General features: G+C 41.3%; 2 protein-coding genes across 2 annotated transcripts; one reads left to right on the top strand and one right to left on the bottom strand.

Moving 5' to 3' along the window:
• Positions 1-37: 37 nt before the first annotated feature.
• On the bottom strand, positions 38-4,330 carry shisa3 (shisa family member 3). Its single transcript, XM_031302815.2, has 2 exons — positions 3,507-4,330; positions 38-1,270 (listed from the first exon to the last, which is right to left on the bottom strand). Exons 1-2 carry the CDS (start codon positions 3,775-3,777, stop codon positions 696-698), a joined length of 846 nt encoding a protein of 281 aa, XP_031158675.1. The 5' UTR covers positions 3,778-4,330; the 3' UTR covers positions 38-695.
• Positions 4,331-5,603: 1,273 nt separating this feature from the next.
• On the top strand, positions 5,604-14,137 carry LOC116052269 (BEN domain-containing protein 4). The gene is made up of 6 exons (XM_031302813.2): positions 5,604-6,565; positions 9,450-10,022; positions 11,090-11,181; positions 11,366-11,392; positions 11,659-11,899; positions 13,208-14,137. The coding sequence occupies exons 1-6, from the start codon at positions 6,097-6,099 to the stop codon at positions 13,438-13,440; spliced, it is 1,635 nt and encodes a 544-aa protein (XP_031158673.1). The 5' UTR covers positions 5,604-6,096; the 3' UTR covers positions 13,441-14,137.
• Positions 14,138-15,849: the final 1,712 nt, after the last annotated feature.

Below are 15,849 nucleotides of genomic sequence, written 5' to 3' on the forward strand. Positions count from 1 at the left end.
CATTTAACAGACTTCACATGTATCCGTGCACAGAAGGTACTGAGAGACAACATTTTATTTGCTGTAAATTAGGGAATCAATATGACAACCCTACTCTGGGTATAATGCCTGTACAACATCTTATAAAAGTCAGTTTCTTCCTAAATAAAAATGTCCTTTGTGTATCAAGTCCTCCCCTCTTTCAGAGGTCCTTGCGATTGTCAAAAAACAATATTTCCCTGGTTTCCAACATCTATTTCTAAAAATGAAACAATGCTCAGAGTTACAGTGTTGGTGCCGTCGGCCTGTGCATATTTCAGTTTTTTGTTTCTTGAGGAAGGTTTGTGATAGATTTTAGTCTGTATTGTAAGCTGTCACCTTGAAAAACAGCCGGTGTAAAAAATAAAATATAAGGCTAATGAGGTCTGTTTACAATATAAAATAAAAGTGCACAAGATTCAAAACTGTTGCTGCGTCTAACAGGTCTGTTGAACTCTGATGTGTCCTGTGATGCAGAAGGGGGAAGCGCCTCAGGCCAGGCAGCTTTGTCGCACTTTATCCCTTGTCCTCCTGTCGCGCTCTCTGTGTCCGTTCAGCCGGCCCAGGCCTTCCACCCAAACACCACCAGCTGTGTTGTAGTGTGTTTATCCTCACAGGCTCACAGCCAACCATGTACAAATCTTGTATTCCCTCTACTTCCCCTGCTGGGAGCCTAGTCAGCTCTGTCCGAAGTCAGCGAAGCCTTTGGCCGCTGAGAAGGCGTCGGGCTGTAGGGGGAAGAAGTACTGCTGTGGCAAGAGGAAGCTCTGAGAGGGCATGGAGGGCTGGTGGAGATGTAGCTGAGTGTGGGTGGAGGGCAACGAGTGCTGGATGCCTGCTGACATGGGTGCTGGTGGGGATGTGTAGGGGGGAGGTGGAGGTGGAGGCAGAGTCTGAGGGGTCTGGGTGGGGGTGGAGGCTGACGAGGAGACGGTGGCAGACACCAGGCAGCTGTGCTGCTGCCCTTGACCTCCGAGAGAAAACCTCCGCATGGAGCTGCCGCCGCCAGCCGAGCTGGAGCTGGTGGTGGCCGTGCTGGACTGTCGCGATGGGGCGCGGAGGCTCGGGGGGGCGGAGGTGAGGATCATGGGGATGGTTTCGCCCTGACAGCTACGCAGAGAGAAGCGAATGGGCTGCTGGGTCGGCTGCTTGGGCCGCAGGCAGGTGCAGCAGTAGACGGCCACCAGAGAGCCGACCACGACGAAGGCAACAAAAATGCTTCCCACCATTAGGAAGGGCACGTAGATGGGCTCTGGGGACGGAGGAGACACAGGCAGGTTAGGATCAATTATGGGAAGCACCTTAATGGGACAGAAAGCTGCAGGTTATTATAATGTGTCTACATGTAACAAAACAGCCAACATAGTTGTTCTGATTTTCTACATTCACTGCCCTGAAGACACAAAAAAAAACTGAATAGCTGAAAATCGTTCAGAAAAACTAAATAAATCAAAAATAAAATACTTTTTTTTTCAACACTTTACTTTAACTCCACTATTTAACATGTAATAGCACTATACAAACAAATATGAATCCATTAGTTGTCAATACTAAATTAATCGCCAACTATTTTGATAATCCATTATCGGTGGGAGTCATTTTTTATGGAATAATGCTAAAGATTCTCTGATTCCAGCTCCTTAAATGTGAATATTTTCTAGTGTCTTCACTCCTCTGTGACCGTAAACTGAATATCTTTGAGTTGTGGAAAAAACAAGACATTTGAGGACGTCATCTTGGACTTTGGAAAAACACTGATCAACATTTTATAGCCCAAACAGCTAATTGATTAATCGAGAAAATGATTGACAGATTCATTGACAAAGAAAATAATTGTTGGTTGCAGCCCTACAAATATCTAATGAGTGTTGTATGACGCTATAATCTAATTTTAAGCAGATTTGTCTGTCTATACAGCAGCCTCCACTTATGGATGCTTAGGAGTTATAACATTAATACATTAAACACATATCTGCTTAAAACTACATTGAAGTGCATTATAAATGTGTATGTCGTGCTTATAGAGTTGTTAAAGTAACCTTTTGGTCGCTAAAAACTGCAGCCTGTCCTGCTGTTTATGGTGGCTAAAACATTATTTTAATTAATCAAATATTTCTTTTAAGTGTTTCATAGTATTATTAACAAAACCTAGCAGACCCATTCCTGGTGGAAAACACAAACCGCTCAAGTTACACAGTGAAGCCCATTTGCACTTTGGGAGGAAATCAGCGATTTTGATAGGGAAAAAATAGGAAATTGTGAGCACACAGTCCATTCAGTTAAAGCCCCATAGTTAATCAGTTCGGGAAATTTAAAGAAAACTTTTAAAGAAAAAGAAAACGTTGAGGGTTAAAGTGACCGATTATTAAGATATCACAACTAACAGTGGGTTAATGTAACACTTTGAGTCTGTTAAAGGTTTATAGAAGCCAAAGAAAATGAGTTGCTGCCTCACTGTGTTGTGATAACTTTGGTTGGCAAATCCAAAGTCAAAGTGAATGTGTTTAATATTTGGCAGCACAATAAGCCGGCTTGTGTGGTAAAAGTTTTTGAATACATTCCTGCATTGTGATCCAACTTAATCTTAACTAAGTTTTGTGCAACTTTCTGCTTAAGAATTTGTAAAGAGTTATAGCAAAGAGTATAGAAGAGGTACTTCTATACTCTTTGGTTATTGTTTAAAGAACATTTGTTGAGTGACTGACAGGCCGCGTCATCAAAAACTCCTCTAGTTTTCCTTTTTATCCTGATAGCAATCTGCAGTGAGTTCAGGTCAAATGAAGCCACAGAAGCTGAGAGAAAAAGGTGCTGGAAATGTTAGTGGAATAACGCTGGAAAGGCATGAAAACCTTAAAACGCCAGTATGCATAAAAGGTGACACACAAACAACGTTCTGTCTAAAACAGACCATATAGGCTACTTTTAAGAAGGAAAAAAAATTGCAGGGATTTAAAAAAAAAAAAAACAATTTAACACACAGTAACATGTTGTGTTTAATAGTGCAAATGTCGTCCTTTGCTGTCCCACAGAAGAGACCTTTAGTGTCTTGTTTGAGTAGATGCACCAAATTTTCAGAATAGCATCTTATTTCTCATAATTTCACACGACACAGTCTGTCTGGTCTGATGGTTTGAATCCGAGGTGTCCTTGAGCAAGGCACTGAAACCTGCTTTCTTCTGTGTTTACTGATGTTGTTCAGCTGACCTCTGACCTCTTCAAACCTACTTTAAAGATCAACCAGACTGAATAAGCCATGAATTAGACTAAACGTGTATGCATCTGTTTACTTTATTTATAATTTCATTTAGGTTAAATACCATTGATTTAGGACTTTATACATGATGTATTTGTGGTGTTTGTTCCCAACCTAATTCAACTCTGAACTAATGTGTCTTTTCACGTGAAGTTTTGCTAAAATGCTGCATTTTGGGGAAACCTTGATAACAGCATTTTTTTCAAGTAAGTAGGTTTAAAACTCCTAAACTTACGGGCTGCAAACTCGGTGTTCTCCACCTCCCTGTCGTTGGTGCAACTGCCCTGGTCAAGCCGTGCGTCCGCGGCCGCGCAGCAGTAGCGCAGCGAGCAGGAGCCGCAGCACACGGTGGCGTCCATGGTGTCAAAGTCCTCCGGACACTGGAAGCCATCATGATAATTCCCATTAGCGTCCAGCCAGCCGTGGCAGTACTCCCCCTGTGCGTCCGATATCCGCAGATTCCAGGTCAGATATCCCAGCAGCAGGCAGTTCAGCAGGCGCACCATCCCGGCAAGCCGTGGGGTTTACGTCCTGTGGGCTTCAGCTCCCGGCCGCCGAGTGTGTCGGTCCGGGTTAGAGGCTCTTCATTGAGACGAATTCACTGAAAGAGAAACGCAGCGATCCAGAGGTGTAAAGCTATGTTACCGTCATCTTTACACCATCCAAATCGTTTTGAGCCAAAAGTTTCCCAAATTGCAATGTGAGAAAATCCTTAGGCTAACTGAATCTTCTGTCACTTTTTAAAATATCATCACTGAACTTTCTTCTCATCGAAACATGTCAAACAATCTGCTCCTGGTTTCTCTTGTTCCTAATCGAGTTGCTCCTGCGGTCGTTTGTTAGTGTCGGTGCAGAAGTTGTGCGCCCACCTCACTGAAGAGTTGCTGCTTTTGTGACTCTAGCTGTGCACGCGCGCACGTAACCCCCATTTAACGGACGTGCGCGTTCACGTGGTGGTGGTAGTGGTCGCAGCGGTGCCGATTATTCCCATAACCGCAAAGGTGCACAAATAACATGCATACATGATCTTACCGAGTTTATTCTGTCCGAGAGGAGACCCACTAGTGCAGCAGCGTATAGATTTGAATAAAATCATGTTTTACATTTAAGACCAAACAATGTCTAAAAAAAACAAACAGAACCATATCATTCAGAGAAAAAAAATTAAAGTGAGACTACGTAAACATATCCTCCTAACAAATGAAAAGTTGAATCCATAAGAAATAATGCACACCTTTGCTAAATTGAATACAGGTGTAGGCTAGGCTACTTGGTCTGCTATGACCTAATGTTAGCTAAAGCTAAGATACCAGACTGACTCAGTTTGTGGACATTATGACTCGTTTTTTATTTAGCATTTATAATGTTTATGCTTGTATTTGTGGAGTGTCTTTTTAATATGTTACCTGTCCAGGCACTGCAGGTGAAAATTAGGCTTCTAAGCTAATTCCGTTATATTTCCGTTAAGAAGAGAGTGTAGTCCCTGAAGAATAAACAAACCAAACTAAATAATTATCCTATAGCCTACTTCTCACTTTTTTTTGTCCAATAAAGCCTCTGTTCAGTGAAAGTAACAGGCTCACTTTAATGCATGTGAATAAATATGTAGGCCTAGGCCTATGGCTAATTCAAGGAGGAAGTAACTTAGAGGAAGTTACAACTTTTTGCAGAATAATTTACAAACTTGTTGTCTGTCTGACACTGCATTCAGATGCTCCGTTATTTGCTGTAAATGTTTGATTCGGTCGTTAATGAAAATCACCACTTAAAGGTTATTATATCAGCCTATCAATGTTTTTATTCAGACCATTCCTTCAGGCCTATAAATCTTTCATTATTAGCTTATACAGCCATGTTCAGTTTGGTGTCTACACACAATATTGACTAAGCACTTGCATGTATTTTGATATTACACAGAAGCAAAAATACCGACCTGTCTGGGCTGTTGAAACGGAGAGAAAAAAATATTTATGTTAATCAGCAGCAGGTCTTTTCATTCCTCCATCTATTACATCTTCTGTTTGTAACCTATTGATGTGGCGCCACCATGTGGTGCTGCAAACTTTTAGGCCTGCAGGCTACCAGACAGCTGCTACACCAGCCTTTAAACTATAAAGGATTTAAAACATGAGATAAATTATGACAGTTTGCCTTCTAACTATAGGCCTAGGCTACTTAAAAAAGCAGGCCTCTAACTATGGATCCGAAATATAAAACAAAATTAAAGGCTATGAGATTATATTTCCTTTTTGTTGTTGTTGTTGTTTTGTTCCGTTGTACTGATCCAATAGGCTATAGCCTAGGCCTACATTTTTAAATTTTTTGGCGAAAACAAAAATAGGCTAAATAAAAGCTAAGTATTTTCTATTGGATAATTTGCTTGTTTTAAGTAGCCTGGATTCCATGGTGTAGGTGGCATTTTCTTTCATTTGCGCTCATGTTGCTCTATTAATGCTCTGAGCTCAGTGGCAAAATGGCCTCTGCCTTTTCATTTGTAGAATTTCATTCTGCGTTTTTTTCGTTTCCAGATTGTACAACTGCTATAGCGCTCGTTGTTCTCTGTGGATGGTGGCTACAAAGGAGGCAGGCAGCGGCGCACAAGTCCCGCCTGTATTTCCCTCTGGAGGAGTCTCAGTATCTGCGTTCCCGACTGGGGATTGGAGCGGCGGCTTGTCAGTAAATGAGCCCACCCTTCACACAGTGTGTGTGAGGGAAACCGAGCCAGACAGTGACGGATCTGGTCCTACAGTCATCAGCTGCCTGTCACAACAGCACGCCACAGTACCGACTCGGAGCCTTCCGCCGCGCTGTGACACCTGGCGGGGATGGAGGGAGAGATGCAGCCCGCAGATGAAGGGCCCTGCGCCCCGAAGATGTGCCGACAACAACGGGGTCCGTACAGCACCCTAAAAACCTTCCAGAGCAAACGCTCGGCGGGCAAGTCGCGCTTTGACAGGTCCGCTATGGTCGAGGTGCCTCTGTTTGGCGACGGACATCACTTCACTTTCCATCCCGAGCAGCAGCATCATTTCCAGCCGCACCATCATCACCACCACCACCAGCGTCTGCAGCAGCTCCACCAAACCAGCGTCGCAATCAGCAGCAGCAGCCAACAGCATCACCCGACGCAGCAGCAGCAGGGTCGTTTCCCATGTGAGAACAGGCCCAGCAGCAGGGTCCCGACATCCACCTCAGCGGCGGCGGCAGCATCTCCTGGTACCCAGCAGCAGCGCGCCAGCAGCGGCAGAGCGGAGCCCAGATTGTCTCCAGACTGCACCTATGGTATCAGCTCAGGTGTGTTTCAAACTTGTTCAGAGTGAGTGGTGACTCCTGGTAATATGTGGAGATCTGCTCCATCTTTTAAGTAGGCCTATTATTAATTTAGATTTGGGATGTTGAGACTTTTCTGAGCTACATGTCCTCAGATTGTCTGGATTCTAGTGTATATTTTGGGGTTTTGCTGCCCAGATATTTGAGCATAAATCTTCTACAGTATCAATAAACTTGAATGGAAGATTAAAAAAATATGTCATTAAAATCAAGCATCTCTTTTGTTTACCTGAGCTTCATGTTTTTGTTCCAGTTCCTTCTTCTTTCTCCTGTCAGCAGTGATTGATTTGCTGCTGTAATGAGAGCAGCCATGATTGAATCTCCAGTGTGCATGTGCTTGTCTGTCTATGTGTGTTTACTTGTGTGTGTGTGTGTGTGTGTGTGTGTGTGCAAGAAGGGCCCTCACAATCTCCAGTTGAAACACATTGTTCCATGCTAATTTTTCTCTTCAGCTGCAGTTCATTAGAGGGCTGTGCAGGCTCAGGAAGAAATGTGTTCCCCGTGTGGAGGGCGGGTCCATGGGAACTAACATTAAGATGAAAGCAATGAACCTAATCCTGGCAGTTACGAAATTAAACATTACATCTCGTCCTCTAATCAGATATTAATCTCTTTATCACTGCTGGAAGCATGAGTCTCGATTTGCTGCTGGTTATTGTTGCTTTACAGACAATCGAGTGTTCAGTCTGAGTTCAGGTTGCACTGTATTAACTCACCTAGACCAACATGAGAATTGGAAAATGTGTGCATAGTATCACGGGTTTAATCTAGAAATAGGCATTAGTTTCATATATTTAACCCACTTCAATCTGTGAAAGAGTAGCCTGATTTTTTTGTAAGTATAAAGCCCAGGTTTCAGTGTTGATGACCCATTGTTTGCATCCCTTCTGGGAAGCATGTGGTCCTGATTTCAGTTATGAAATAATCACACAAAACCATATTTCCTCTGCTTATATTACACATGATCCAATTCCAGCTAAACGTGCCATGCATTCTTACTGTTAATGACACATCAAAGTGATTTGTATCTGCATGATGGGAGCAACTTAATGTCCCTCTCATGGCTGGGAAAAAAATAAATAACTTGATGCACTTCTCATGAAGAGAGGCAGCAGGGACCCCTGGACCCAGCAATCAGTTCAGCACACAATAACACAAATTGCATTGAAATGCCGTTCCCAAAGAGTTGTGATTAAAATAAATGGGGCTCATAAATTTGCCTCTGCCGAGCGTGTTGTTTTTAATGAAATTTTATGAGGCTCTCAGCTCACAGTGCCACAGAACTGGTGAGAGCAGAGAAGAGGGTGGGGGGCGCATGCGAATGATATCAGATACATCTTGACGGGTAAACAGAGACAGCACGCATATTAATAAATGCAACACATCTGCGCCAGGCTGATAGACACGTCTGAGCGAGTGGCAACGCAGCAGTAGCCGCCTAGAACTCATTTTGTCTCTGTGTATATTTGTGTGTGTGTTTGTGTGAGGACAGTGGACTCATAATCATTACACCAAGGTGTGTGTGAGATCATCTCATTGAGACGTGCCCAGACTACCAGGGAAACTGTACACTGAGGCTTGTTTCTGGACAATAGCTTTGTGCTGATTTTCTTTGCTCGGCTGGGTTTGGTCACAGCAGATTCTGTGACTTTAGAATTTATTGACATCTGAATAAATCAGCATAATCAAGCTGACATTTATGAGCAGGAGCCTACTGTATGTGGAACGCTTTGGCAGGAAAAGGGAAAGAAAAGGGAGGCAGAAAGAACCAAAACCAGTAAGGACTAAACATAGAATCACTCACATTGTTTCCACAAGTGTATCTGCTGCTTTCCAATAGGAAACTTCCTTAAGTTTCAGCAGTAGCCTACATCACTTAAGTACTATACTTTTGAGGTACTTGTACTTCCATTCTATGCTACTTTCTGCTTCTTATTCACTACAATTCAGAGGTAACTTACTGGATACTTTTCAGATTTCAGTTTTGCATTAAAAAACATGATTTGAGTTTAATAAAGCCATGTCTAGCTGGGGCCCCTTTTCACGTTTCAGATGTCTGAGTTCCGTCGGCAGATCCAAAAATGTCCCCTCTACACTTCTCACACGTGTTAATTAAACAAGTTTTTGAGGCCCAGAGGTCAAATTATCCAATATTACACAATAAAAGCAAATATTAGATAACAGTCCAAAATAGCAAAAACCTATTTCTATCAGTAAAATGCTGCTTACACATTGATGCATTAGTATTAAGGTAAGGTAACTTTTATAAAAATATCTTTTGTCATATTTTGTAATATACAAACTGTTTATCCTGACATTATTACATGAGACTGATAATCTGTGAAAAAATAATCACTGTCAAACTAGGCAGCGCTGATCAAATATGAATCAAGATTATGTTGAGTTGGGTTGGGAACCGGAGGGTCACTGGTTCAAGTACCCGTACAGACCGAAATACGGAGGTGGACTGGTAGCTGGAGAGGTGCCAGTTCACCTCCTCCTGGGCACTGCCAACGTGCCCTTGAGCAAGGCACCGAATCCCCCAGGATGCCTGTTCAGCAGTCGCAGCCCACTCACTCTGACATCTCTCCGTTAGTGTGTGTGTGTGTGTGTGTGTGTGTGTGTGTGTGTGTGTTTCAGGTCTGTATGTAGTGTGTAATAACAACAGAGTGTAAATTGTAATTTCCCCATTGGGGATCAATAAAGAGTATAAATTATTATTATAAACAGTACACTAAAATATGTTTCTGAAAACATCGCTCTATCACAAAACATTCTACAAGATGACTGACACTGTTTAAAGGCGCCACTGTCTCTCACCTCTGGATTTTCCCTCTCTCTGCCGTAGAGAATCGTCTCATCCTGGATGCCTTTGCCCAGCAGTGTAGCCGAGTCCTCAGCCTCCTCAACAACGGCCGTCTCCTGGAGCCCTCTTCCTCCTTCACCTCCAACATCAAGCTGGAGGAGGGGCCAGGGGCGGTACAGGGGCTTCACTGCTCCTCACTGGGGAAGACCAAACCTGAAGAGAGCTCTTCCACCACAGACCCAGAAGAGGAGGCCCAACAAAGCCATTTGAACCAACAACAGACCTCTGCCGTTCTTCGCATCTTCACAGACTCCCTACAGAACTATCTGCTCTCAGGGCCGCCGCCGCAGCAGCAGCAACATCTGGCTGCCGGTCTGGAGGATGAGCAGTGTCCGTTGGCAGAGCCCGGCTCAGGGTTGTCTCCTCCAAGACATAATTTGGGAGGCTGGGGCTCACCGACTCCGTCAGAGTCGTACGGCCACCCTTCGTCCACACTGCCTGAGGAGGAAGAGGAGGAGGAGAGCTGCTGTCCACGCTGCCTGGAGTTGGAGCAGGAGGTGCTTTCGCTGCAGCAGGAGAACGAGGAGCTCCGCAACAAGCTGGAGAATATCCCAGGTAAAGTAGTGAGAGCCTGGATCCACAGGGTTTTGAGGTCTATTCTTTGGGATGGGTCAAAGATACAGAGATAACAGATGCCTAATCATAACTGTTTTTTCTGAAAAGCTAACGGGATGATAATAAGGCAGCATAGTCACATTCAGGATTAGCACTGATCCTGTTTTAAATGTGACCAATCAGAGATGTCAAAGATGTCAGATCAAAACCCGGAGCAGTGATGTATAGAAACACTACAATGTTCCAAACAGACAGGAACTCATCATGGAGCTTTGTGCACAATTTCACCTCAGTTTTGAGTGTTCTCATTTAACTATTTGACACATACAGAGGCGTTGATTCATTACCGTAAATGTCCTGTTTACATTAAGAAAAGAAGTCTTGGTTGAGATTTTGACCATTGTGCTCTTGTAATTTTCATACAAAGCATTGATAGACCTGAACAAGTTTCAAGTCACATCTCAAAGACTTGACGTGGACGTTGCTGTTATTTCAGTCTGGACAGGAGTGGTGGACAAACCGACCAACATTGCCATCCCTATAGCCACAGCGCTAGCATGGCTAACAATAACGATAAAATGATTGTTAAAGTCAATAAAATAGCCAATTAATTTTATGTAGATCGATTAATCAACTAATTGTTTTAATACTACTCATTTGTTCATGCTCTTTTTTTTAATTAGTCATCTGTATCTGTCTGTATACAGTATATCTAGTAAAAATACTAATGCATTAATCAGTACCAAAGCTACACGAGTTTATCATCATTACACCTTAATAACTTCAGTTTTTGTCTGTCATCAGTTTCAGAGAGTGGCATGCTCTCACTCTCTAATTGCATTACAGTGTTTGCGGCAACAGTCTTAATAGCATCTATTTTTATTATATTTTCTGCTCTCCCCAAAGCATACTGAGCTCCCCTGTGTTACCTTAACCTATATTGCACTAAAACGGCTAATTTGATCTGCACATGATTGTTAAATTAAACACAAGATGGGTCATATCTTTGCTTGCAGGACATTTTGACAGTGTATTTGTATTTATGGTAATGTGTGTTTTTTATGCAGTTCCCTGTCAAAAGGCTCTCGACTACTTCAAGACTGTTCTTGAGTTCCACAACCAGCTGGTCCAGCCGATGCCAGAGGAGCAGCTCACAGAGGTGAGGAAACAAGCAGCAGTATTATTCACAGCTATTTGAAGCATATGTGATCAGTAGCATACAGTATATTTAAGTGTAAAAATACAACATCACATCCTTCCCGCATCAGTAACTTCTTCATTGTGCTAATTGTGCTGTTAAGTTGTGTGAAAATATGAAATTAAAGCAAACTCTGTCTCTGCAGGAAGAAGAGCAGCAAACAGTCTTTGAGGTCTGTGTTTTTATTCAAGCATTTCTGTTGTTTGAGAACATAAAGGATTTCAGTGTATATTCATGTATTTTTTTTGCTTGTAAAGTCAACAGGAAGTGGTAGCAAATTAGTGAAATTGACATTAGATAATGTGCACCCTAAAAGAAGGTTAAAAGTCAATTTCAAATCTGACAAAACTAGACAATGCAGTCAGATTTGGAGCCAGGCTGTGGACATAACTGAGCGCCTTCTGACCATTACATCATCTGACCTCCTCTTCCTTGCAGGGCAGTAAGCAGCTCTTGGAGAACTACCCTCTCTTCATCTCTAATAAGCAGTGGGACGAAGCCGTCAACTCCTCTAAGAAAGATGGCAGGCGGCTGCTGCGCTACCTGATTCGCTTTGTCTTCACCACGGACGAGCTCAAATTCTCCTGCGGTTTGGGCAAAAGGAAGCGTTCGGTCCACTCAGGAGATCCAGGCCTGGAGAGACGACCACTCAACCCCGTCAAAGTCAGCTGCCTCAGAGGTACACAGCCGGAAAATGTCTGTTGAGTTAGAAGAGTGTTTGCATTGTGCTTCAGTCTGGGATACATTATCGGTGTTTGGTGTTTTAAGCCCCTAACGTCGTCTTCCAGGCAGCTCTGCCTACAGCCAGAAGCTCTGTCTACGTATAAAATGTTTGTGTCATTTGAGTGATGTAGTGCCATGCTTATTAGAGTAGCCTACTCCACTTTTACAGCTTATGTTTCAGACTTGAAAAGCAGCAGTAGCTATCAAGTGAGCTCATTATTTATGGGCTCATAACAACATTAAACCGAGACTTATGTTGTTGACTTATGTCGGTCTAAGATCTGATACATTCGTGGTCCATTCGTGTTTTTAGTTGTAACCGATCAGATTCAACTGATCAAACTTCACGTTTTCTTTTTCTTTTCTTATTCTTCTCCTACGCCGATTGATCATTGCACTTTTCAACAAGGCATTTCAAAGTGTTTCACTGACAGAAAAGGTCTAACTCTAGCCTTGAGCGTAACTACTATTTCATTCATTTCCACTGTTTCACCATTTATTATTTTAAACCTGCAATAACAGTATTTTTTCGGCCACTTTGGGGGCAGCAGATACAAATTGTGAGCACAACACTGACCTACCATCACCTATTAAGTTATAGTGAACGTGTTAATTTACACATCCTGCAGTTACGGAGCAACATGATCAATCATTTAAAGTTGTGTTTTAATGTCCATCTGATCAAAGTATGTCTAACATTCACTCTTCTATTAGCTCTGTGTTTGGTCACTGCCAACTCTTGAGGGAAATATCTGGCTCTTTAGATTCTAAATGCTCCACTATGTTCACAGACTAGTCTACAACTGTGTCTGTCAGCTGTCTGTTTGGTGCCGAGCATTTAGTGTCCAGTCAGTTTTTAGAGCTCTTTCTCTTATAACAGCTGCCAGCTGCGGTCTAAAACAACACTATGAGAGCAGTGAGAGTGACCTAAAACAGTAATGTTGTGGGCCTGACATAAACAATGAGAAACTGAAACTCTCTATAAAGCTCATTGAAAAAGAGCTGCTGCAGATTCAGGTGATAATTCTCTGCAGGTTTCATATTGTCACATTGTCATTTCATACATTGTTATCATAAAAATCTCAATTATGATCATATAAATAAGAGATTGAGCATTATTGCCTTTAATGTGAATGTCACCTGTGGTGTCACACTCAAAACCTCATGCTTTTTGAAACCCTGGTACAAATCAAGGAGTGCTTTGATTTCCAATTATTAAAAAAAATATATATATATATTTTTTTATTGAAAATCTTCTTGCCAGAGTTCATCCGGATGCACTGTGCCTCAAACCCAGACTGGTGGATGCCCTCAGAGGAGCAGATCAACAAAGTGTTCAGTGATGCCGTCGGTCACGCTCGTCAGGGCCGAGCGGTCGGTACGTTCCTGGGCAGCAGCGGAAGCAGCACCAGCAGCCTCTATATGGACGGCTTTGATGGACATCTGTCACAGGACGAACTGTATTTGAAAGGCTGCCAGAATGGCCAATCGGACTGAAGTTAGAGGAGAGATTAAAGACAAATGCCGGAAATGTAGCTGTACAACAACATATCCCAAAACACTGACCTGAACCTGTCACTTTACACAGTGAAGAAAACATTCCAGAAGAAGTTTATCATACAGAATATAACTCCAGTCTTGCTGAAGACGTTTGAGTAGTTTGTAGCTGTTTTGCCATTTTTATACCTACAATTTTGTTCTTTGTTTGTTTTAGTCAATATTTGACTCTTAAGGTGTTATAAACTTTTAAAATTTCAGTCTTCCACTTGCTACGTTTTTTCTATGGTTTGCTGTTTTGAGCAGCTGTGTGTCACTATCAGTGGACTTTGTTTTGTTTTGTGTTTTGGGTTGGAGTCCCAGTGAGTTTATTTTTTCAATTTACACGCTTACCTTAAGGTCATCAGGAAGCTGTTTTTGTAAATGTCACCCAAGTTAGAGACTTATTGCATCCATCACTGACATTGCGCCCTCCATCACGGAAAGTAGCATTTAATATTTTTCTGCCAAATTCTGCGTCATTGGCGAAGCACCTTTACTTGCAACCCTTCAGTAGGAGTGCCTCTAAGAAAATCATGTTTTGTTACCTGTAGTGTTTGCACTTATTTTTCTTAACCCTAACTTCAGATGTGTCAAGTTATAAAAAAGAAAAAGTGGTTGATCTGTTTTGAACTTCCTGCAGCAGATTTCAAGATATGCAACTGAAAAGAAAACCGTGCGTCATATTGCAGAACAGTCAAAGATATTAAGAGTTCAATAACTGCAGAATTCCTTACATCTGGTTTACAAGAGGTCTCCTAAATTTGTTTAAAATGCTGTAGGCCTATATGGCAGCGATATAATGCTGATCTTTCTTCCATTAAATGAAGGTATTCTAATAAATAATAAAATTAATAAAATGCAGATTTACAGAAAAAAACAACAACAACAACACAGTGGATAAATACCAAGAAGATTGTTTCTATTTTATGCTAATTTCTGAACTTTCTTTGCTCTATCATAGATTCTTTTATTCATCCTGTTGCAAAAAGTCTTCAACTGCATTTAAATTGCATTTAGTTTTGCATCAGTGAGAAGACTTTTTGACTCCGGATGAATTAATGACACCATATAATAATGCCTTAAACTTGATTCAAGTCAAGTGTGTTATCAGTCACGTAATCACAAAGTGGGTTGTTGGCCCAAGTGGAGCACTCCTTTCTTATTTGCACTTTTACGTGTCTCGTTGTGGCTACAGCCGTCCCACAGGGAGGAGCCCTTGAACAGTATTTAACCATTCTTATTCTTTGACTTTGTTTTTATTTAATTTGGTCCTCAATCACATCATGACACCGTTTTCTACGTTTTGAATGTACCAGATTTATTATGTCAGTTTGCCACGTCGACAGTGCTGTGTAAATGTGTAATATAAAGTACAGTATTGTGTGAGGTGTTCTTGAAATACCACGTCTCTCTCTTTAAAAGCCAAGTAGAAAAGTGCCACAGAAACCTTAAACAGTTGGATTCTGTTGTTGTGTTACTGTTCTGAATGTGAGCATTTATTTGTATTTACTCCCTCAAAGTGGCTGTTATCAACACTGTGAAACATCAGTAGGATTTTTACAAATCTAATAGCTTCTGTTGTTTTTTTTATTTATAATAAATACAATAAGCACTGAAGTTGAAAGCTTGCATTTATGAATATCGATGTATCTACTGTTTAAAGTGTTAGGCAAACTTGTCAAAAATGGCATTATTCTAGACATTTGTTATTTAAAAAAAGTAAGAAAGATCAGTTCAAACAGGACAAAAGTGTTTATTTACAGTAAAGTTTTATTTCTGTCATTAAATAGCATCAAATCTATGACTCCATGTGATGCATTGGCTAGTTAAAATATGTTTTGACTCACTTGAGTAAATATGGCATATAGTGCCTATTTTAAATGTTTCCACTCACATTTGATACAGAGTAACCATTGGACGTTTGGGATCTGATCCATAAACAACAATCAGTTTTCCTGATGTAGTACTGTACGGATATTCACTTATTTGCAAACAGTGGTCAAAGAAGTGCTCATGTCTTTTACTTAGTAAAGATAGCAACACCACTATGTAAAAATACTCTGCGACAAGTAAATGTCCTTCAGGATGGTCCCTTTCTGAATGATATATACAGTAGGCATATATATATATATATATATATATATATATATACAGTATATATATATATATACAGTATATATATATACACAGTATATATATATATATATATAAAACATGGTTAATACCTGGTTAATACCGGAAGACACCTAAGAAACATTTTCATGTTATATGTGGTGGAGGTGGAGCTCATTTGAACTATTTTATAAGATGCTGGTGGATATTTGAATATAGCACTGCTTCTTATTTGTTAAATTAATCATATGTTTT

The sequence above is a fragment of the Sander lucioperca genome, chromosome 1 (genome assembly GCF_008315115.2).
Source record: "Sander lucioperca isolate FBNREF2018 chromosome 1, SLUC_FBN_1.2, whole genome shotgun sequence".
Taxonomy (NCBI): domain Eukaryota; kingdom Metazoa; phylum Chordata; class Actinopteri; order Perciformes; family Percidae; genus Sander; species Sander lucioperca.

Bases quoted from the DNA above. Each gene is read 5' to 3' on its own strand.
- LOC116052269 (XM_031302813.2), top strand. From the start codon at position 6,097: ATGGAGGGAGAGATGCAGCCCGCAGATGAAGGGCCCTGCGCCCCGAAG. The intron at 6,566-9,449 runs GTGTGTTTCAAA...TCTCTGCCGTAG, and splicing joins CACCTATGGTATCAGCTCAG to AGAATCGTCTCATCCTGGAT. The intron at 11,900-13,207 runs GTACACAGCCGG...TCTTCTTGCCAG, and splicing joins CAAAGTCAGCTGCCTCAGAG to AGTTCATCCGGATGCACTGT.
- shisa3 (XM_031302815.2), bottom strand. From the start codon at position 3,777: ATGGTGCGCCTGCTGAACTGCCTGCTGCTGGGATATCTGACCTGGAAT. The intron at 1,271-3,506 runs GTAAGTTTAGGA...CTCCGTCCCCAG, and splicing joins GAACACCGAGTTTGCAGCCC to AGCCCATCTACGTGCCCTTC.